This window comes from Drosophila teissieri, chromosome 3R (assembly GCF_016746235.2).
Source record: "Drosophila teissieri strain GT53w chromosome 3R, Prin_Dtei_1.1, whole genome shotgun sequence".
NCBI lineage: Eukaryota > Metazoa > Arthropoda > Insecta > Diptera > Drosophilidae > Drosophila > Drosophila teissieri.
The window spans coordinates 4,116,694-4,139,336 of NC_053032.1; the positions used below are offsets into that span (position 1 = coordinate 4,116,694).

General features: G+C 40.2%; 5 protein-coding genes across 6 annotated transcripts; 2 read left to right on the top strand and 3 right to left on the bottom strand.

Annotated features, from left to right (window-relative positions):
- Nucleotides 1-500: 500 nt before the first annotated feature.
- On the top strand, nucleotides 501-2,895 carry LOC122619563 (mannose-1-phosphate guanyltransferase beta). Of its 2 annotated transcripts, none has more exons than XM_043796576.1 (4): nucleotides 501-742; nucleotides 825-1,117; nucleotides 1,395-1,929; nucleotides 2,448-2,895. In XM_043796576.1, the coding sequence occupies exons 2-4, from the start codon at nucleotides 944-946 to the stop codon at nucleotides 2,846-2,848; spliced, it is 1,110 nt and encodes a 369-aa protein (XP_043652511.1). In that variant the 5' UTR covers nucleotides 501-742; nucleotides 825-943; the 3' UTR covers nucleotides 2,849-2,895. The 2 variants fall into 2 exon arrangements, with proteins under 2 accessions (XP_043652511.1, XP_043652512.1); XM_043796577.1 differs by having other exon boundaries at nucleotides 501-704.
- Nucleotides 2,896-3,590: 695 nt separating this feature from the next.
- On the top strand, nucleotides 3,591-5,123 carry LOC122619562 (Bardet-Biedl syndrome 5 protein homolog). The gene is made up of 5 exons (XM_043796574.1): nucleotides 3,591-3,745; nucleotides 3,804-3,952; nucleotides 4,013-4,208; nucleotides 4,272-4,509; nucleotides 4,586-5,123. The coding sequence occupies exons 1-5, from the start codon at nucleotides 3,651-3,653 to the stop codon at nucleotides 5,039-5,041; spliced, it is 1,134 nt and encodes a 377-aa protein (XP_043652509.1). The 5' UTR covers nucleotides 3,591-3,650; the 3' UTR covers nucleotides 5,042-5,123.
- Nucleotides 5,124-5,235: 112 nt separating this feature from the next.
- LOC122619561 lies at nucleotides 5,236-8,568 on the bottom strand. Its single transcript, XM_043796573.1, has 3 exons — nucleotides 7,447-8,568; nucleotides 7,033-7,146; nucleotides 5,236-6,976 (listed from the first exon to the last, which is right to left on the bottom strand). Exons 1-3 carry the CDS (start codon nucleotides 8,031-8,033, stop codon nucleotides 6,346-6,348), a joined length of 1,332 nt encoding a protein of 443 aa, XP_043652508.1. The 5' UTR covers nucleotides 8,034-8,568; the 3' UTR covers nucleotides 5,236-6,345.
- Nucleotides 8,569-19,813: 11,245 nt separating this feature from the next.
- LOC122621128 lies at nucleotides 19,814-20,437 on the bottom strand. The gene has a single exon (XM_043798888.1). It carries the CDS (start codon nucleotides 20,338-20,340, stop codon nucleotides 19,939-19,941), a length of 402 nt encoding a protein of 133 aa, XP_043654823.1. The 5' UTR covers nucleotides 20,341-20,437; the 3' UTR covers nucleotides 19,814-19,938.
- A 456-nt stretch (nucleotides 20,438-20,893) lies between these two features.
- LOC122621129 lies at nucleotides 20,894-21,346 on the bottom strand. Its single transcript, XM_043798889.1, has one exon. The coding sequence runs from the start codon at nucleotides 21,244-21,246 to the stop codon at nucleotides 20,953-20,955; it is 294 nt and encodes a 97-aa protein (XP_043654824.1). The 5' UTR covers nucleotides 21,247-21,346; the 3' UTR covers nucleotides 20,894-20,952.
- Nucleotides 21,347-22,643: the final 1,297 nt, after the last annotated feature.

The following is a 22,643-nucleotide window of genomic DNA, read 5'->3' on the forward strand; positions in this document are numbered from 1 at the left end:
CTCGAGCAATTCTTATCGTGTGAATCGATTAGTTTTCTTTGATTGTGATCGATGCATTTGGGGTTTTCCGTTATCTCCGCCACAGTGCGCCGATGGCTTGCAAGCCGAATAGAATGGAATTTATTATGTTGCTATAGTTACATTAATTGACTTTAAACTAACTATTACCGAATGGTATTACGCACTAGTTAAGTACATTCAAATTCTTTGTGAAATTTTTAGAAAGTCAGGGAATACCCAAAACGGTTATTGGAACCGTGTTTTATTAAAAATCGTTTTGCTCCTTTCATACATTTGTTATTCCCACACATTTAGTTTAAAATAAAATTAGATTTCAATAAGATTCCACAATTTGACAACAAACAAAACCTCTTTAACAAATTATACTGTTATTATGAAGAAGTTTAATTAATTAGGCAAAAATGGTTCTGTGGATTTCGCGTATTAGCACAACTCCAACTGAGACTAATTGTAATCATCACTATCTTTCGATAGTGTCATCCCTACATTGCCAGCTCGGTTTTTATTTACTTTTCTATGCGGCGAGTTTACTTAAAAAACAAATAATTATAGAAAAAGGAACAACCTTAATGTTCATTGATCAGTTCAATTATACTAATCCTTGTAAAACGACCATTTAGATCTATCAAAATCTCATATTGGAGTTCGGGTATAGGAAAGTGCATCCAACCATTAGCACAAAGGTTCTTATCACAAAAAAAGACGAAAAAAAAAACAACAAGTAAATAGATAGCGAAACAAATAGAGTAAACTGAAACTAAACATAACCAACTAAGTTACTCATTCGCCTTCGTCGATTGCAGTTGTTGGTCCGCCGAATCGGAATCTCGTTGCGCGGAGAAGTCTTGAGAGCTTTGAGGTCTGACGTGTCGCTTGCTTACTGACGATATTAACCGGAGAACGGTACGGAAGCGGAGAAGTGATGTGTGGAAATCCATCTGTGGGAAACGGGACGAGGGCGTTGATTCTTGTCGGTGGTTATGGGACCCGGCTTCGACCCCTGACCCTCAGCACTCCTAAGCCACTGGTGGAGTTTGCCAATAAGCCGATTCTTCTACACCAACTGGAGGCACTCGTCGATGCGGGATGTCGTCAGGTAAACCCAGTTTATAGACTAATGTTTCTTAAAACAGAGTCCGAAACCGCCGCATTACTTAGGAAATATGACAAATCATACTATATATACAACGGTTATTTAAAACTAGTATAGATATTTAAAAAACGGTTGATCTTGTTGCATATTGTTTTCCTGAGCCAAAATTAGGAAAGACGTTACGTAATACGATTAGAAGCAACTCATTTTCGTTGTTTCTTTCTTTTTTTGAAATCCTGGATTGTATATACCCAAAATGATGCATACTTTTTTCTTGCAGGTTATTTTAGCCGTCAGCTATAGAGCCGAGCAAATGGAAAAAGAGCTAAAAGTCGAAGCCAAGAAACTGGGCGTGGATTTGATCTTCTCGCACGAGACGGAACCCTTGGGAACAGCTGGACCTCTAGCCCTAGCTAAAACTATTTTAGCAGCCAGTTCAGAACCATTTTTCGTGCTTAATTCTGACGTTATCTGCGATTTTCCTTTCAAGCAACTAGTGCAATTCCATCGTAACCACGGAAAAGAAGGCACAATTGTTGTCACAAAAGTCGAAGAACCATCAAAATACGGAGTTGTGCTCTACGATGAAAACGGCTGCATTAAAAACTTTATTGAAAAGCCACAGGAGTTTGTTAGCAATAAGATAAATGCTGGCATTTACATCTTTAATCCCTCCGTGCTTGACCGGATCGAAGTTAGGCCCACATCAATAGAGAAAGAGGTATTCCCTGCAATGGCGCAGCAACAGGAGTTGTATGCAATGGATTTAACTGGATTCTGGATGGACATCGGACAACCAAAAGACTTTCTAACCGGTACGACTGACTCAATCATTCGCTCGCTCAATCTTGATTGCCTAATTGGTCTTATCGCTTTGAAAGCAAACGTGGATGTCGTTGTTAATTGTGCTTTGCCTTTTTTAACTACCCGGCTTTTGCCTTTATCTATTTTTGAGTTTCCTGGAACTATAGCTAAATGCTTGACAGAGCGATTTCTGTTTAAATAAAGGGAGGGTCATTAGGCTGATAGTGGGCGCTAGGAGAAACCGAGTGGAAGAGTGAATGGTTTGATGGGTTCGATGAATACATGTGCGAAGATAAAATATTTTGCGCGAAAATATATTGCTGTCGCAATCATATTTCTTGTTGTTGTATTAAAGATCTAAGTAACTGAAACGAAATATGTGAACTATCTTAGCACTAGTCTGCTTCTTATATGTTCATTTCAGTTAACAATGGAGTGTTGAAAATGAAAGCCATTGAATGGGAGTGAAAATCCCGACTTTATCGCTTTACTTATTGCGCCATTCTATTTTAACTGAATTTTATTTCAGGAATGTGTCTCTATCTAAGCTCGCTGCGCCAGAAGCAATCTCCCAAGCTGTACACAGGGCCTGGAGTGGTGGGCAACGTGTTAGTGGATCCCACGGCCAAGATTGGTGAGGGTTGTCGCATAGGGCCTAATGTAACTATTGGACCGGACGTGGTTATCGAGGATGGCGTTTGCATTAAGCGCTCGACCATCCTCAAAGGCGCCATCGTTCACTCACACTCGTGGCTGGACTCCTGCATCGTCGGTTGGAGTTCTACGGTTGGCCGTTGGGTTCGCATCGAAGGCATCACCGTGCTAGGCGAGGATGTAATCGTGAAAGATGAGCTCTACATTAATGGAGGTCAAGTCTTGCCCCATAAAAGCATTGCGGCCAGTGTCCCAGAACCGCAGATCATTATGTGAGTCGGTGACCCAAATCATAAAGTGTAAATACAATCTATTTATGTTCACTTCTGTTGTTTTGGTATTCTGTAAAGGTGCCTTTTGCTTTTATGCTCTCACCTACCATTTGCGATATTGACACTATAAAAAAGAAAGAAAAACATTTCCAGCAGTTAACGTTGCTAACTGTTTATAAGCTATAGCTCTTTGTCCTTCTCTAACGAAGGTGAAAAATCTGACATATAGTCTAAGCATAAACGCATCAGTTGAACGTTTTTGTACTTTAATAAGCGAAGCATTAGTTATACTCCTAAATTCTACGTTAGTGAAATATACTACATACGTATTTAAAAAATTAAAAAATTGTGTTTATATAAACAACAGAAAGCCAACGGCAACTAATGATATTAGTTGGACTTTTTCTATGATAGGATGAACAATTAAATAAAGCCAGGAATTTTTTTATATGTATTACCTAATGTCAAGATTTGATTTTAAGTTAAAGAGGTTCATCGGAAACCTTTTTTCCCAAGAGCGGTTATCTAAACTATTAAAAATTAGTTAACCAAAGACAAACAATGCTTTTTGGCTGCAATGTTACGCCTCGGCAATTTCAATTCTGGCATGCCCTTACTCTTCGATGAGTACTTCGATTTTCGATTAGCTGTCTGACTTTTGGTTTAAGCATTTCGTCTTCGGCTTGGGAAATTGGTTCGTTTTTGGGTTGTCGGTTTTGGAATTGCCTCCTGGACTAAAGGTCGCTTAGCAACCGTTTTAGAAGTGGTGGTAATACCCAAACAAAGCCGTTAGTGGTCTAGAAAAAATGTTTAAGTCGATAGCTCCGATCGAATTAAACCGACAGCCCCTGCTGCAGTTGCTCTGGGAGGACAAGGAGGTCAAATTCGATGTACCCCAACTGTACGTAAACGCATATAAAATTGGTTTTTGGATCCTCAATTGGAGAAATACGTTTCAGACACAAAAACCTGCGGAGCGGAGAACGAGTACTCGATTACATTTACCACATCGAAGACAGCAAAGGAAATCCGGGGGACACGGGTCGTCTGATGGTAACCAATTTGCGGATTATATGGCACTCGCTGGTCCACAAGAAATACAATTTATGTAAGTGCGTACAGTTCTCGTTACCCTGCAATGAACTTGAAATTGAATTTCACTAAGAAGCCATTGGGTATGCTCGGATTGGCAACACCAACACTCGGATAGTTCATATGCACTCCAAAGCAAGGATAGCCAGCCAGGCCCTATACATCCTGGCAATAAGCAATGAGACTCGCTTTGAGTTTCTTTTCACCGACGTATCTGGGGAAACGTCGCGTCGGGATGAGCCGATCTTCGCCAGCGTGTTTGATGTCTACCAGTGAGTGAAATCTGGATCAAAATCTGGATACAAAAATGTGTTTAAAATTGATGTTTTACTTAGCCTATATCAACGTACTTATCTCTACCGCGACCTGAAGCTGCGCGGAGCCATCGTTCAAGCGGGTCAATTGGTTATTCTACCAGATGAACAGGTCTTTAGCCATGTGCAGGGTGTGTGGAATTTGTCCAGCGATCAGGGAAACCTGGGCAGCTTTGTGGTAACCAATATTCGACTGGTGTGGTTTGCAGACGCCAACGAAACCTTCAACATCAGTTTGCCATATTTACAAATTGAAAGTGTAATCTATATAGACTGCGAAACGATACTACGTTTCAAATATCCATTATAAACTCACAAGCAACTTCCCATTACAGCTTCGCGTTCGGGAGTCTAAGTACGGACCTGCTTTGGTAATCCAAACAGCGGAAACGGGAGGAGGATATGTACTCGGATTCCGCGTCGATCCTGCCGAGCGTCTAAACGAGTTGTATAATGAGCTTTGCTCGCTGCACACGATTTATGGCGAGCAGGCCAACTTTGGCATCCAATACAATGCCCACGACGCCCGTCGGCGGTTGGAAGCGGCCGACGAGGAAGTTGCACAAACCTCCCAGTTCAAGGTGGACACCTTTGAGGAGCTGGACGAGCGACAGGAGCGGGAGATCAATACTAAGCTCAACAGCTACCTCGCCGAAGGCTGTTTGGGAATGGTTTCCAGTCAGGGTGAGAGAGATCCGCTATACTGCAAGGAACTGGGCTTTGCCATGGAGCCCATTAGGGATGGCTACAAATTACAAGACCTGTGGAACATTATGCCCACCAAAATGTAAACGATGGAATAAATATGTTATACCCGAAGAAAGTTTATTCGTTGTCATTGCAATAAAGTAATAAATTATGAATAGGGTTAAGTAAGAGCAAATCGAAACTTAGAAAACTGATGATGAGTGGACAGATGTATCTGTAAGACGATGGCTTACGTTTAGTTCCATAAAATCCTTTAAATAATAAATTACCAATTTAATTAATTTGTAGTTATTTTTATTGACGCATAAAACTCGCTCTGTGTTTAAGTAATTTTGCTTTCGTTTGGAATCGCTTGTAATAGTCCTTAGCCTAGGACAAATGTTTAAACATTTTGGAGTTTGCAAATTTTAATTTTCCAACTTCTACTTCTTAATGATATAAAGGGATTAAATTGTGGTTGGGGTTTTCGGTGTTGTCTGAGTCAAGCAACTAAATTTAATGGGGTTCTGCTTGTCTTTTCTATGGTTTCATAAATTAGTTCATATCACAACACACAGTTGATTTGACCGGCATGTTTTATATATATAGTTTTCTATATTTTTATGTCATTGCTGTTCTTACAGATGGAGCGTATGTTTAGGTAAAGTTAGAAGTACATGTATGTATTTATACTAGTATGTGTGTGTACTTTGTCTCTGAGCCATAAATTGTAACAAACTTAACTAAAGTAGGAAAAGTAATTGTAGTTGTGGCGATTTTTTATCATCTTGTTCTTTCCATACATCTTTACTAACCCGCCTTAAAGGCAAGCACATAAATTAAGCGAACCGAAAACGTTGTTTGTACATCCATTGAAAGAAACGGGTAATAATTAACATATCAATATGTTGACAAACAGTTTTGGTTGAAACATTATTATCAGGAATGACTTAAATGAACTAGTTTATACATACACTACTTTATACATTTAATACTTTTTGCTTAATGAGGGTTAGACAAAGGTTGCTAAAATTTTTTTCGCAAATATCTTTTTGAATCATATTTTATTCGTAGCGGATGCTTTTTGTTTTATCAGTCTTAAAGACCAAGCCAGAAATTTGTAAAACGTGTACGCAAACAAATTATAGTTGCTTGATGAAACTCATGTACTCATACTCTCTCAACTCCAAAAAGAGTTGAACTACGTGTACTTTACATGATTACTGACTTATCTTACATGTCTTCCTATTTCAAAAAAAATATGTGTACGTACACATAAACAGTAACTAGAACCAAAAGACTTAGATCATACCGAATCTCTTACCCGACTTTTTTCTATTGTTGTTTTTCTAGCTTTTGCCATATTGGCTTACATTCCAATGAGCGAACATCCAAGTTTTTTTTAACTTTATTTGCTGGCGGAGATCTGCTGACGGGCCCGCTGACGTGTCATTGGCGGGGAAGGACGCGCAGACAAGGCTGTGGAACCTCGACTGCACGTGACGGCTTTTTTATTAGCTGCCTTACGCTTTGTTGCGGTCTTACGAATTGAATCTGCTGAGGAGGCGGATGTCGCTCTGAGAACAGTGACATTCTGCACAGAAGCTACACGACTACGTTTTATAGCTTCACTTCTAGAGAATGATTTGCGCTTGGTCGGAGCATTTTTCGCTACTGGAGATTTAATTGGATCCGCTGTCGTAGGAGACGTGATCGGTTCTTCATGAGTGCGCTTGGAGTCTCCACGCGCTGCCGTCGCTTTGCGCTTGGCAGGAGTTTTGTCTTCAGTTCCTCTATCTGCTGCAGTTTTTAATTCCGCATCCAGCGCCTTGCGTCGTCTCTTGGGCGTGAGCATGGGAGCGCGACGACGACGCTTCGGCTTGGTAATGGCCTCTGCAGAGCCTGAGGTGCGTGCGTTGTGGGAGCGGGATCTGCTCCTGCTGGTGGTGTTAGTAGTTGCGTTAATGGCGGTGTTGGTGGTTGCTATATAGGACATCGGAACAAAGGCCGACCCATTAATTGTTGGCAATGACAAATTGCTATGCGAAGACATACATTAGACAGTTACCATTTGAATGTTATACTGGAAACTTACCTGAGCTTTGGCTTGTGGACCGCATTCTCTTCGTCGTCCTCATCTTCTTCGCTGTCTGCATTTGCAGCTAGTACAAATTTTGGTTTTTTGATTTCAAAGCCGCGGAACTTGTGGCTATCAACGATACAACACGTAAGTAAAGGTTTTCGGTCATTGTTGATAAGCTTTTTTATATATTATATGTGGTTTTCTGTTTCTTTTAATGTTAGTTTAAAGCTCAAATATAAATTCAAAAGTACGGACGCATGAGGATCATACGGAGTGAAGTTTTTTGGCAGTCCAAACGAACTTTTTTTTTTTAAATTTTGTATGACCAAGTGTACATTTTTATACTGCAAAACTTCTTGGTTTTTAAAATAGTAAAAGTATTAATTTCTCAAAAAGAATTGGTTTTGAATATCGAAGAGTACTTACATTTTTATTGGCGTTATGGGCATAGGCCGAATGGGTTTAAAGAGGCACAGGTCCATAAGCAGGCTGTCAGTGCTGGGATTCCGTTTGCGAGCGGCGGTAGATCGATGGAGTGCTGTGGGAGCTACTGTGTAGGTGCGCAGAAAGGCGGCTGTGGGCACTTGACTGGGCAATGGAAGCACCTGTGACGAAGACACCTGACTGGTTGGGACATAGTGGTAACTTCTCGAGCTGCCGGGGATAGATGAGGTAGTGCTGCTAATGGTGCTGCAGCCCATCAGCCCGCCAGCGCCGCTTAGCTTCCGCTTTAGGCTGGGGTCCACGATCTTGGGCGCAGGACCTGTAGCTGGGGTCACAGGCGTAGGTGCAGACATGACCAGGGCCTTCTGAACGGTGTCCTTAATGAACTCGGTGCCCCGATGCAGGCGCACAGACAGGGTCTTCATCAGGGCACTAGCGGCACTAGGACGCGAGGCGGACGCTGTGGGCGTACCCACTCCGCCGGAGCCCACACTGCTGGAGCCGGATCCGGCATTGCTAGCCAGCTTTCCGGCGTCGTAGGCCGGCAGACCGGCTGCGGCCAGCAGCATTACGGAAACGGATTAGTGTTGAGGCCGTATTTCTGCCCCGCTAGCCTAGTGTCCGTCAGCTTCTCCGGTTGGATACACTGCCTCCAGCACCGGGAAGAGGTGTAGCTCATCTGCTATCGCACCTCACATCTACGCATTCATCCCTGCCGGGTTTCCAGCCGTAGTCTTGAGCAAAAACTAGATTTCTTTTTGTTTTCCCCGTCGCCTCAACACTCGTCGTACTACTACTACACGCACTCGCCCACTACTACTACCACACACACACACGCCCGCACACACACACTACAGTAGCTCCATTGTGTGCCGGTGGGAAGGACGAGCGACTCGTTTTTGTCCTGGCAGGCTTTGCTTGGGCCTCCTGGCCTCTTCGCTCCCCGCTTTTGTAACGGTTTACAGGCCTGTGATTCTGCCGGGTGAGCGGCAATGGTTTTTCGCGAATTTGTTTTACGTTTCAATTTTACGCTTTTTTCATTCACAAGCAGCTGTGGCCAATCGATGTTTCGATACGTGGGGACGGTCGCGTTATCGATAGGCGTGCCCGTATTTTTAGAGTTACCAGACGGCGCTCGGAAAATAATCTAATGAATGTCTACCGATGTTTTATGCGACAGATGTGTGATTTCGATTACATTTATTAAAGCTTTTGCCCGCAAACCAAATTTTCAATTAAAAATATGCCGAATTGCAGACTGGAATTGGAGTTAATTCCAGTCTGTTCAATATTTCTATACACAGAAGAAATCGGATAGTTGATTTTAGTTAGTATAAGCAAGATCACAACGGTGCGAACTTTTTTGGGCGGAGTTAGTATGGTTAAATCATATTCCTTCACTATGATGACTTTTCTTCTCTTACGTGAAGGTCGGAAGAAGTTCTTTTGCAAGTTGTGTTTTCCTAGAATGAATCTATATGTGTTGTGGAAAAGCCCAAAATAATCTATTCGATTGTTATCGGTAATAGTGTGTTAAAGTAATAAGAAGTTACTGTGAAACTGTTTCGTGGAATGCTTCTGGATGGGTTTTAATGGAAGTATTCCGGAACAGGACTACAACTGTGTTTATTGAAATAACAGTGCTTATGACCTGTGTTTAATCTATGATTAAACCATGATTTACACTTTTAATGGCAAAAATTTATGTATATCATTAGGTATTTAATTTCAAACCATTCAACAAATGTTTCAATTTTTCTTTGGGGGGCATCTGCCCCAATGCATCCTGCCAACTTGGCTGAGCTTTAGAAGTCGGGGAGTTCTTCGACAATGTTTAATGTCGCCCCACAGGTTTTCGATCGGTTTTAGGTTGGGAGATTGTGCTGGGCATTACGTCTATTTCATTATGGGTGAACCAATTCTTAACCGCTTTGCTCGTGGGCACTTAATATTTCATTCAGTAGTCGTCGTCGAATAGTAACGTCGCTGATTTCAAAGCTTAACTCAAAGTTTATGTCTCTAGAGGATGCAAAAGGATAAACCTTACTGAAACGATCTTTCCGTCGATCCTCTGTATCTGTACTTTTTTTTTGTTTTTTTATACCCGTTACTCGTAGAGTAAAAGGGTATACTAGATTCCTTGAAAAGTATGTAACAGGCAGAAGAAAACTTTTCCGAAGTATATATATTCTTGATCAGGATCAACAGCCGAGTCGATCTGGCCATGTCCGTCTGTCCGTCCGTATGAACGCTGAGATCTCAAACGCTGAGATCTAGAAAGTTGAGATTAAGCATACAGAATGCAGAGACATATACGCAGCGCAAGTTTGTCGATTTATGTTTCCACGTTCACTCTAACGTCCACTCTAACACCAAAAACCGCACACACTTTTAAAAAATGTTTTTATATTTTTTCAGTTTTTATTAGTATTGTAAATTTTTCTCGATTTGCAAAAAAAATTGTTGCCACGCCCATTCTATCGCCCACAAATCGCCCAAAGCTTCCACGCCCACACTTTTGTAAAATGTATTGATATTTTTTTGTTAGTAATGTAAATTTCCATCGATCTGCAGAAAAACTTTTTGCCACGCCCACAAACCGCCAAAAACTGTCAGTGTTGAAGAGCCTCCTTCGCACTTTCACTAGCTGAGTAACGGGTATCAGATAGTCGGGGAACTCGACTATAGCGTTGTCTCTTGTTTTTTTTTAATTAAAGATTAAATATTATAGCTAACGCTCGGAGAGGGGAATACATATTTTTAGAATATTATCCGTGGACGTATAAATACGTTGACGTGTAAATAAATACTTTTGTATTATATTATAAACAAAATCATTAAATATTATTGCTAAAGCTCGGAGAAAGGCATACGCATAGAAAACATTAAACTAACTTAATTAGCACAAACTATAAGAAGTAAAGCCGCTTTAATCGCTGCCACTGTCTTGTAGTGCACATTAAAGCCTGTACTAAAATTGAAATTAAATAGCCGAATTGGTTTTCAGCTACTGTGCGCCATTTGCGGTAGCAATCAAAGATACGAACATCACCGTATTGCGTTTATGGCAGCAAAATAATTGCCGCGGCGCATGCAGCGCTGAGTTTTGCGAACCCAGAAAACCAAACCGACGTCTTTGTTGAAAGCAGAGGGAGTGGAACATGCTTCGCAAAACTTAAAATGCTGTTAAAAACGTTTCCTTGTCTGGACAAATCCTTTATTCGTGTATTATTTGTAGGCTTCGATTTTTAAGAAACTACTAGATATTTGTAAGACGGTTAATGTTTTTGCAATTAAATTTAAAACCTATTTTTAAATTTTTACGTTATGCTCCAAGAAAACATGGCATGAATTTAAAATTTTGTAATATCCAATAATTATTTGCAGTGCGGGAGGAGGGGTTGGGACAAGGCACGCTTTTGTGGTCGCGCCAGCTTCTACAGACTGGATGCGATACTCTTCAGTGGCTACTGCTGCTGTGACAGAAGTGTTTTTTAGCATGTCAAATGCCCGTTGGTGCCCACTTCCTTTTTGCTACGTTCTTTCGCTTAAAAACACTTTAAAACAAGAGAGAACGCTATAGTCGTGTTCCCCGACTATCTGATACCCGTTAATCAGCTAGTGGAAGTGCGAAGGAGAGACTTCAACACTGACTGTTTTTGTCGGCTTGTGGTCGTTGGAGTGGGCGTGGCAAAAAGTATTTTGGCAAATCGAGAGATATTTACAAAACTAACAAAAATGCGAAAAAATATCAAAACATTTTTTAAAAGTGTGGGCGTGGCAGCTTTTGGGCGGTTTGTGGGCGTTGTGAGATCTCGACGTTAATACGGACAGACAGACGGACGGAGAGACGGACATTTTAAGGTCGGAAACGCTTATACGTGTTACATACTTTTCAACGAATCTAGTATACACTTTTACTCTACGAGTGTTTTTACGCCCTTTTTATGAGGCAAAGGAGGAACGTAGTTGTTGATACTGACATTTCTTATACAGATTTAAAATATATTTTTAATAATTAAATACAAATAATTATACAAGGATATATGATCATATTACGATATTCAGCAATCTCTTAAGTCATTCGTTCGTTGTAATTGAGTTTTACCAACGGTCTCATGTAAATAGAGCATACGAGCATAAATCGAGCCCAGTGCCCCAAATGCATCAGAGTATTCAGGGCTTCAGCTCTGTAACCCAAGGCCTCCTCTCCAGCTGTTGTATGTGCTGCCTAGCAGCCTGCATGCCAGTTTTGAGTCAGGTCCTTGCCGCAATGACTCGGCTGGAGGTCACCTCGTCGTCGTCGTCGTCGAGAACGATCGCCCCCCATGGCGCCTCAGCATGCGCCGAACCACGCGCTTTTGGAGTTCTGCGCAGCCGCAGCCAGGCTTTTAGACCAAACAAAGGTCAGGAGCAGAGGAGCATTGGGCATTCGGTGCTTTGGATTCGCGATGTGGCAGGCGTCGCACTCGATGCTCAAAGCTATAATTTTCCAATATGCAGATGTGATGGTGCCTCAAAATGGCGCCGCAAACCACTCCTTAGAGAGAGGGAGAATGTAGTGGTGTGGCGTGCCACCGCTATAAACAATTATGCAATTTTGCAGCACGGCTAACAAATTATTTTCACTAAATTAAATTTTAACTCGTGCTGGGCGCACTTCTCGAGAATCGAACCGCACTGCGAAAACCACCGGATCCGCCCAAAAGCACCACACAATCCGGTGACTTCAAGTGAGCCTGTGGTTTGACGTGCGGCAGGACGATGGTAAGCCCTGGAGATGAGACCTCATCCTTGGAGAAACACAGCTGCCACTAAGAGGGGTTTCATGTGGAGAGCAAGTGGAAGGACACAAAAGTTGGAAACACAAAGAAGTCGGGTTTCTGCGAAACTAATTGATTTATCGGAAGTCATTACAGCTACAGCGGCATAAGCTTTGTGTTCAACTTGTTCCATTCCTCATCGCTGGCAGTTTAATTTCTTACTCACTGGGTTCTGATAATTAGAGTTACAAGGAGTTGGGGTACACCTTCTATAGATATCTTGTAGTCCGCTTCTATCTTAAATATACAATTTCTCAAATATATAATATTTATTGATCAAAAGTGTTTTTGCAGAGTGTTTTTTTTTCGCGAAAATAAATTTTTTTGCTCAAGCCATATATTTTGAGATACACTTTTCTGATGACCATGTAGTGAGGTATGGAATCTTGGTCTGGCTCAGCTTTCCCACTCTTCAACTGCCTCTGTAATTTTAATTATTTTTTATTTTATTTACTTATTGTCAAATTAAGGCAGATTGTAAATAAAATGAATACAAAAAAAAAAACAAGAGAGAACGCTATAGTCGAGTTCCCCGACTATCTCATACCCGTTACTCAGCTATTTGAAGTGCGAAGGAGAGTCCTTAACACTGACAGCTTTTTGGCGGTTTGTGGGCGTTAGAGTGGGCGTGGCAAAAAGGTTTTTGGCAAATCGATACAAATTTACAAGACTAATACAAAAATAAAAAAATATCAAAACTTTTTTCAAAAGAGTGGGCGTGGCAGCTTTGGGCGGTGTGAGGGCGTCAGAGTGGGCGTGGCAAAAAATTTTTTGGCAAATCGATAGAAATTTACAAGACTAATACAAAAATGAAAAAATATCAAAACTTTTTTCAAAGGTGTGGGCGGGGCAGCTTTGAGCGGTGTGAGGGCGTCAGAGTGGGCGTGGCAAAAAGTTTTTTGGCAAATCGATAGAAATTTACAAGACTAATACAAAAATGAAAAAATATCAAAACATTTTTTAAAACTGTGGGCGTGGCAGTTTTGGGCGTTGGAGTGGGCGTGGCAACATGAATCGACAAACTTGCGCTGCTTCTATGTCTCTGGAGTTCGCATGCTGAATCTCAACTTTTTAGCTTTTATAGTTCCTGAGAACTCGACGTTCATACGGACGGACAGACGGACGGACATGGCCAGATCGACTATTGATCCTGATCAAGAATATATATACTTTATATGGTCGGAAACGCTTCCTTCTGCCTGTTACATACTTTTCAACGAATCTAGTATACCCTTTTACTCTACGAGTAACGGGTATAACTATCGGAAGTTACGAGTTGTAAAGCATAGAGCGTACTTATTGCGTATTCTGCAATATACGCATCTACGCAAGGAATCTCATGTCTGCTCATTTCGGCAATGACGAAAATTTATGATCTCGGCACGCTGGTGTTTATAATCGAGGCGATCGATAAGATAAATGATTATAGAAATGCGCAACGCAAATGAATGGAGCGGCTAAGGCATTACCAAAATTTGTAAGCAACAAATTCCTCGCATTGTGTTAAGCAATTTCTTTAATTGCCGATTCCCCGACTGTCTCTCGGGAAAAATTGAAAATCGATTTAGATGCTTAGAAAATATGTATGTACATATGTACATATGTACATGCCAGACTCTTGCTGGCGATTCCAAATGATTTCAATTACATTTAATTTGGCCTCAACATATTTTTCACAGGTGTGAAGAGGTTTTTCAGTAATGAAAAGACCATAAATCATGTCACAAATGAAGTTGAACTCAATGTTTTCGTGGCCCTTCGCTTTTTGTTTCCCTGCTTTTTATTGTTGGAAAGTGTAACATTGATTAAGCATTATTAGCGTTTATTGTTGTTGTGGCTCACTCGATTCTGAGGCACTCTATGCTATGTAGCCCTTTGTATTTGGGTCTTCTTTCTATCTTCTCCCCGATGTTTTTTTGTATTCTCTCTCCCATTTCGGGCGTTGTTTTGTAGCGGCACAGTGGGACACTTTCCATCATCAACACTCTGCCGGGTGATGGGTGATGGAACGTTTCGTTTTCAGCCTTGCCATCAGCCCCCAAAGGAGATTCTTCACTCGAGGGCTCTTTCGGGTGAGGGGGCAATCCATGGGATAGCCGCTATGGGGGCGATCGTATTGATATATGCTCTGTCTGACTGTTGGTGCTCGGAGTAAATAAAAATTGATTTGCCGAGTAAGCCCCTTTGGGTAATGAAGTTTATAATGAACAGAGGAATCATAGGCGAGTTTTCAGGCTATAAGATACCCGTTACTTAGCTTGTGGAAGTGCGAACGAAAAATTTCATCATTTTCTGAAATATCAATAGAAATTGAGAAAAACTAATATTAAATGAAACAAATTAAACACTACTACGACAAGAAATCTCCACATTTTTCTGGCATATTGATAGAAAAAGGAAAAAAGAATTAAAAAAAAAACAGAAGAACGTTATAGTCGAGTTCCCTGACTATCTGATACCCGTTACTCAGCTAGTGAAAGTGCGAAGGAGAGAGTTTTTTTAGCAAATCGAGTAATATTTACAATACTAACTAAAATATGAAAAAATATCAAAACATTTTACAAAAGTGTGGGCGTGGCAGCTTTGTGCAATTTGTGGGCGTTAGAGTAGGCGTTTGCAAGTTGACAAAAAATTTTTAAGACTAATAAAAAATTAAAAAAATATCAAAACATTTTTCAAAAGTGTGGTTTGTTGCGTGTTTTGGTCGGTTTGTGGGCGTTAGAGTGGGAGTGGCAACATGAATCGACAAACTTGCGCTGCGTTAATGTTTCTGGAGTCTGTATGCTTAATCTCAACTTTCTAGCCTTTGTAGTTCCTGAGATCTCGACGTTCATACTGACGGACGGACATGGCCAGATCGACCTGGATATTGATCCTGATCAAGAACATATATACTTTATATGGTTTGAAACGCTTCCTTCTGCCTGTTACATACTTTTCAACGAATCTAGTATACCTTTTTACTCTAAATAATTGCGATTAACACGATTCGCCTGGTGGCTTTAATTATATCCTTGCAAAGGGTTTATTGATTTCAGTCAGATGTTTGCAACGCAGGAGACATTTGTGACTATATAAAGTATATGTATTCTTAGTAAGTATCATTTAAGTAAGTAGCATTCATATATCTAAAAATAAGTCTATCTATTGCAGGTAGTATTAATTGCAATCGGATCGGAAAACTAGATTATATAGGTGCTATAGATAATAAAATAAAAACGTTTGAAGTCGGTATACATCAAACTTATGGCCATATATATTTCGGTTTTAAATTGATCAAAATCTGACGACGCCATAGATGCCACAGGAATATGACAGTATTATTTATAGGTATAATAGAAAATAATAAACCTTTTTGGTTCTTGCTGGTTCTTATACGGTTAAAATATGTAAGTACTGCAAGGGTAAGCTTTCTTTTTCTTCAAAAGGAGTAGGCAATGGCAGCCGTTCGGTAGGGGTAAACTTAGCGGGAAGTAGTAGAAACGCGTTTACGCCTAAGTATTTACTTATACACCACAGAAGCTATCTAAACCAAGACTCAGTCAAGGATGCCACTGTCAAGTCCACCAACACAGAGCCAAAACAGAAATTTCAAGGGGAGTCTGGTCCAAAAACGAAACCGGCCAGAACGCCATAAAATGCGAGGGGAAAGGAGATCCGCCAGAGCGGCGCGGCCATTACTTGGGCCCCTGCCTTGGCCAATAAAATGAGCATCAGCGCAGCTGTGGGACTGGCCCTGAACAAGACCCAATCGTGCTTTGGGGCGCCTTCGGAAAGTCCAAAACAAAAAAAGCAAAATAGAGTTGGGGTCGAAATTGATTTTGCGGTAGCTCAGTCTATAAATGCCGTCCAGCTCAACTTATAAATACGAAATGACCAATAGAAGAGGGCAATGGACAGGCGAGGAAGGGTTTTGTGCACAGAGAGATAATATATACTAATAGATAATATATATTGTGATATACCTATCATACTGGTAAAATACAAGATAGGCGGGGTAAACAGAAATGAATAGTAACCAAGTATAACAAGTAAATAAACAAAAAACAACATGGATCTTACTTGGATTTTCCTCCAACGCACGAGCAATAGTTGCTCAAGCTTACACTCTTTTCTCTCACTGTTGAAATGCAATTTAGTTTCGGCCTTGCGCAGTGCACAAAAGGTTTGACAAAGTGAGAAATATGCATGGCAAACAAGGAGCACCACCATCACTGCGGCCCGAACACTCCCCTTCCGTCCGTTTAACTGCAACGAGGAAATATGATGACATATCGCGTCATAGTTCAAACGGCGGGGACTCCACTGATCAATTTTGTACGCAGCACGGCGCCATCTTTTTGGCCCTTGCATGGAAGCAGGACCTTCCTTTTTCGAGGATTTACTGTGCATTGCGATGCGAGGAGGTGAGGGCGTTCTTGGCCTGGTCAGTGGCACAGCGCACTGAGTATTCAGTTTTTGGTTGCTTTCGTTTTGAGTGAGCCAAATCGCAGGCCATAATTTTTATTATGCCGGGCCCAGAGAAAACGAGAGGGGCAAGACGTCGGCTGGTGGCTTCCGTTGGTGGAGTTGGCTCTCGGCCCGGAGTAGCCATAAAAATAATTAATTGGCTTTTATGTGGCAGGAGCCGTTGAAATTTCGCTTGTTATCCAACTCTTTCCGCTCCCTTTACCTGGGCAGTGCAATTGCTGAATTGCATTTGCCTGTTTAATTAGCCGTATTAATTATCTCCGTAATCAGCATCTGTTCTGTGGTCACACACATATTCACACGTGGGCAAAGCTCATTTCCGCTTCAGCCGACGGCCATTTTGTTTTTATCCGTGGCTGTTTTGACGCTGTAATTAGTTTTTGCGGTTTTCTATTGGCTATTTGACCGCAAATCCAATTGTTATTTCGTTCGCTTTCTCCCTGGAAAATTAGGGTATAACTTTAGTGCTTTTATATTTATACCCGTTACTCGTAGAGTAAAAGGGTATACTAGATTCGTTGAAAAGTATGTAACAGGCAGAAGGAAGCGTTTCCGACCATATAAAGTATATATAATATATTCTTGATCAGGGTCAATAACCGAGTCGATCTGGCCATGTCCGTCTGTCCGTATCAACGTCGAGATCTCAGGAACTACAAAAGCTAGAAAGTTGAGATTAAGCATACAGACTCCAAAAACATAGACGCTACTCTAACGCCCACAAACCGCGCATGACTGCCACGCCCACACTTTTGAAAAATGTTTTGATATTTTTTTATTTTTGTATTAGACTTGTAAATTTATATCGATTTGCCAAAAAACTTTTTGCCACGCCCACTCTAACGCCCACAAACCGCCAAAAACTGTCAGTGTTGTCCTTCGCACTTCTGAGTAACGGGTATCAGATAGTCGGGGAACTCGACTATAGCGTTCGCTCTTGTTTTTTTTTGTGAGAGATGGTCCAGTTATGCTTGCAGCTCATATCGATTATAATTCAATTGATATTGTTGTTTTTATTGGGTCTCATATGTTCCATACTATTTGATAATAATTAAGGTACATATGTATATCTTTTTTAAAATTTGTGTTACGTGTTTATGTTATTATCCAATTAGGTGATGAAAATATGAAATACAACTTATTTGATGTGAATGGCACTAAAAAAACCACGACAAAAAGAACACACATAATTAATTTAACGTAAGCTCTATTGGAGAATAAAGCTTATTACTAGTAGAACCGTTTTTGTAGACATAAGATTTAATTTTTAACATCTGACAAGAATTTGACAAAATGCCAGCGCACATAAAACTAAGCCAGTAAATCATTTTTTGCTTTGAAAGTTATCGTTTTTAAAAAACCAAGTTTTTTCATAGGCAACTATCTAAACATTTATTTAATTATTCTTTCATTTTGCCTACCTTGCAGGCTAATCTCAATTGTTTGAGTGGAAAGCACACAACTCACTTAATAAGCCAACGAACTTTTTCTTTTGCCCTTTGCACACGATTTTCATTGTTTTCTCCTATTCCATGCCATGCCACTTAATGCATTTCATAGCCCTTTCTTTCAGATAGATTTACGCCGTATGAAACCATCACCATGAACAATATTCTATTCCATTAATTTATGCGCAGAATGCTGTAGAACAGTATGAAGAAATTTAGTACGTTTTTGCTGCTAGAAAATGATTCTCCGTGGCATAGATAAACCAAAATTATTTGAAACTAGAATGTTGTTGAAAATACACGAGGTGAATGTCGAATTGATGCGGGAAGGGAACACTCGCGCAAAATTAATGGGTTATTATATACAAAGAAAACATATGGTTATTAAACAGTTAGCTATTTCATAAGTAACCGAATAATTGGGTTAGGCAATTTTATAAATTTTACTAGAAAATTATTGGCTTTTGTCTTGGAGAAATTTGCTGACACTGTGGTAAATTGCACATGAAAGAAATTGATGTATTAAAGTACGGTAGCGCTTTCTACAATAAATACTGACAATCGCACGTGTAATGCCCTTCATTACGTTTCGGACCAAACATTTTCTGATAAATGAATAATAAAAAATGCGTAAATAATAGAAAATGCGTTCCAAGTTTCTTAGCTTAATGAAAAGCTAAATGGGTGATTCTAGGCGTATGAAATTTAAGTGTAGCAGTGTAGAACGTTGCTTGTCAAACAAAAGACCTTAAAACAGAAATAATGGACGGTAGGATGAAATTATGACTTAAATGCGCAGTTCGCTGTGGGCAGACGAAAACGCCCCTTATAAATAATTTCGAATTTTTTCGCGTTTTTTCGCGCCAAAAAGAAAACAAAGGATTTGACTAAAAAGCCACCAAGAACACAATAAAGCTGATCTGTAAAGCAAGATTTGCGCGCAATGAGGCGGAAATGCAAATAAAGAGTATGTATAACTGCACACAAATATCCACGAGCCTTGAGTAGGGCAAGGCCAATTGTTCACTTACCCGTCCCCTGATGACGATAACGGAGAACTTTAACGACGGAGATGATGACGATGATGACTGCTATGCATAGTTTCGGTGTAGTATAATCCATTGTTCTACGGGGCTGACATTTCCCCGGGTGAAGTCAATCAAAAGCAAATGGCTGAGGCCAAGGATTCTGGGATGCTGCGCTTTTGTTTTTTCAGAGTATATGTCGCGACTTCGCCCTGCAAGCACAAGGACAACAGGATAACAATAAACAATATACAATAAATACCTACTGACATAACCGAAAATCGATTGGAAGGACGAATGCGGTTTGGTATCGCAGTTGATTGCGGACCAATAATATCAATTGTTTTTTTTCTTAATAGCTTGTTTCTTTTACCGAGGTCAAAATCAATCTTTGCCGGTGCTTGAATCACAAAACGATGTGATCATTTAGCCATTCACTTGAATATATCCACACCTTAAGGTTGATCATATGTACTTTCATTTCAGTGCAAAATGTACAAAAACTAATTCAGCATATAATGACAATATTGGTAATAGCACATTACCCATATTCAATAAGAAAGTATTCAGCATTCTAACCGTGTTTATTGGCGCATCATCATAGCGAAATCGTTGCACTACGATTTTATTGTTGTATATTTACAATTGCTTGGTTAAACAATTTTGGCAGGGTTTTTTCTTTGATTAGCATCTTGGATATTATGTGTTTTACTGGTTTTTGGGCTGGCTCTCCAATAGCTTGCGGTTCTGCTCCTCACGCCTCCGCTGGGCCATCTCGAAGGCAGTGATTTGTTTCCGTGGACGAGGTCCGGGCTTGCTCCGGAATCGCTGAAGGCGCACAAAGAGGGGTCTGCGCTGGTTGAGCCACCAGCTGAAGTCCGCCGGAATCCTGCCGAACTTGCTGACCATGTTGCGGTGCCTCTGGATCTCCTCGCGCCTCTCCAGCCACTTCCTCCCATACTCCCAGCCGAGCAGCCAGCCCATTACGGGCCTTTCCTCGCACAGCTCCGGAATGGGTTCCGGCCGATCTGCCGGCGGAAGGATCGCTGACCCGTGATCTCTGGCCGGAATCAGCGGAGAACGGCTCCAGGTCTTGATCTTCGAAATCATCCTCGAGTGAAATTGTTTTCTTGTCGTGTCGGTGCTGTGTGTTTTTTGATGGAGTCTGTCTGGGACTGAAGCTTTGTGTGTGATGAGTCAGGAGCTACTTGGTTATGAATAATGTTCGAATACTGTTGGTTGTCCTGAAAGGAACATTTGTATATTTTATCAATAACTTAGAAATGGGCCGATTTATTGTTGATTAAAATAGTAGGAAACACAAAAAATTTACTTAACCGTTTCATATTCGGTTCTTTAATTATATTGACCTATTTAGATTTATCATAAGCACCCCAAAAAAAACCATTCGTTTTCGCTGCCCTAAATGAAGCAAGCGATGTAAAACGGTCCGCTACTTTTAATTCAGTGTTATCAATTAAATACCAACATGTGTTATCTAAAAACCAACTTTGACCTGATTGCTTTCTTAATCATTCTACCGAATCGTTCTTGTATAATGTTTAAAAGCGATACGTTACTTAATATTGTTCTTTTTTTTTAAATATTTTTACTCATTTAGATACAAATTTTATAAGAGAAGACAGAATGTGATGACAATTAACAATTTTTGCAAAAGTACATATTCAAAAACTGGACAACCTAATGAACATAAATAAAACATCAAGATCTGAGCAGCTGCTGCCTAGTCTTTTTAAGCCTTCGTCTTTCAAGCCAACTAGTATAATTGGGTGGAATGAAGTTGGTCTCCTTCTTTACCTTCTTCTCGGTCTCCATCTTGTGGGTATCACGTTCCTCCAGCCACTGGCGACCATAGTGCCAGGATAGTATCAGTTCCATTTGGGGCTTCACCTGCTCGTATGACGGCGTGAAAGTCATGTGTCTGATATTTCTTTTCGCCATCTCGCTTTCTGCGTAGAAAGCCCGTGCGGGCTCCCAGTTATTCTTTTGCACCATTATATTGATTTTTTCCTGTTGATTACTTTTTTGCTTAGAAAATATAGCTTTACTACATAATAATATCAGTTTGATTTCGATGAAACCGATTGAACGTGAAGGGAATATCAAGTATGGAATGATTTACATTACCACAATTTATTTTTCTATTTTACCCGTAACTCGTAGAGTAATAGGGTATACTAGATTCTTTGAAAAGTATGTAACAGGTAGAATGAAGCGTTTCCGACCATATAAAGTATATATTCTTGATCAAGATCAATGTCCGTATGTCCGTCCGTCTGTCTGTCCGTTGAGATCTCAGGAACTATAAAAGCATGTAGACTCCAAAGACATAGACGCCCACTCTAACGCCCACAAACCGACCAAAACTGCCACCCCCACACTTTTGAAAAATGTTTTGATATTTTTTAGTTTGTTTATTTGTTTTGTAAATTTTGATCGATTTGCCAAAAATCTTTGTGCCAAATACTGTCAGTGTTGTCGCACTTTCACTATGTACATAGCAACGGGAAACGGGTATCAGATAGTCGGTACTCGGCTATAGCGTTCTCTTTTGTTTTCTTATTGGCTTATTACATTTTTATAGATGTGTGTGTTATGTTTAATAGTTCTACATATTACTAGGGTTTGGAATTAATTCGTAGCGTTTTACGAAAGATATTCATAGTCAGTTGCATGTAGGGATGTCGTGATATTAAAAAAATATCGTATCGATGATATTTTTTTTATCAAAACAAAATGATGATAATATTTAAAATATCACAAAAAAATATCGACATATTTGATATTTTTGATATATTTTTATTTTAATAAAATTGTTTTCCCACAATAAATAAAATTAAAGTGTCTTATTAACTTTATTTTTATACCCGTTGCTCGTAGAGTAAAAGGGTATACTAGATTCGTTGAAAAGTATGTAACAAGGAGAAGAAAGTGCTTCCGACCATTTAAAGTATATATATTCTTAATCAGGATCAATAGCCGAGTCGATCTGGCCATGTGCGTCTGTCCGTCCGTATGAACGTCGAGATCTCAGGAACTACAAAAGCTAGAAAGTTGAGATTAAGCACACAGGCTCCAGAGACATAGTTACCACCTTAACGGCCACTGTAGCGTTCTCTTTCTTTTTATTTAAATGCATGGATATTCTATTTATAATACACGTTGTGTTTATATAAATTTCATATTATAATGCTACCAGTACTTAGAATTAAGTGATTTTAGGAAGACTCGTTGTGTTATATGTGTGTCTGTCATTCGGCTTCTTAAGGTGCAAAGACAACTTTGAAGAGTTTCCAGTTGTATTAATAATTCGGTCGCAGAGTTTGCCCTTTGCAGTCCCGTTTTTTTTATCAGTGTAATTGGATTTTATGTTCATTTTAACACGTTCACTT

What these genes read in the sequence shown, in the direction of transcription:
- LOC122621128 (XM_043798888.1), bottom strand. Translation starts at nt 20,340, where the DNA reads ATGATTTCGAAGATCAAGACCTGGAGCCGTTCTCCGCTGATTCCGGCC.
- LOC122619561 (XM_043796573.1), bottom strand. Translation starts at nt 8,033, where the DNA reads ATGCTGCTGGCCGCAGCCGGTCTGCCGGCCTACGACGCCGGAAAGCTG. An exon ending in CCCATAACGCCAATAAAAAT is followed by an intron (nt 7,147 to 7,446) that starts GTAAGTACTCTT and finishes TATCGTTGATAG; the next exon opens with CCACAAGTTCCGCGGCTTTG. An exon ending in GTCCACAAGCCAAAGCTCAG is followed by an intron (nt 6,977 to 7,032) that starts GTAAGTTTCCAG and finishes GTCTTCGCATAG; the next exon opens with CAATTTGTCATTGCCAACAA.
- LOC122619563 (XM_043796576.1), top strand. Translation starts at nt 944, where the DNA reads ATGTGTGGAAATCCATCTGTGGGAAACGGGACGAGGGCGTTGATTCTT. An exon ending in TCGATGCGGGATGTCGTCAG is followed by an intron (nt 1,118 to 1,394) that starts GTAAACCCAGTT and finishes TTTTTCTTGCAG; the next exon opens with GTTATTTTAGCCGTCAGCTA. An exon ending in ACCAAAAGACTTTCTAACCG is followed by an intron (nt 1,930 to 2,447) that starts GTACGACTGACT and finishes ATTTTATTTCAG; the next exon opens with GAATGTGTCTCTATCTAAGC.
- LOC122619562 (XM_043796574.1), top strand. Translation starts at nt 3,651, where the DNA reads ATGTTTAAGTCGATAGCTCCGATCGAATTAAACCGACAGCCCCTGCTG. An exon ending in AAATTCGATGTACCCCAACT is followed by an intron (nt 3,746 to 3,803) that starts GTACGTAAACGC and finishes AATACGTTTCAG; the next exon opens with ACACAAAAACCTGCGGAGCG. An exon ending in CATATTTACAAATTGAAAGT is followed by an intron (nt 4,510 to 4,585) that starts GTAATCTATATA and finishes TTCCCATTACAG; the next exon opens with CTTCGCGTTCGGGAGTCTAA.
- LOC122621129 (XM_043798889.1), bottom strand. Translation starts at nt 21,246, where the DNA reads ATGGTGCAAAAGAATAACTGGGAGCCCGCACGGGCTTTCTACGCAGAA.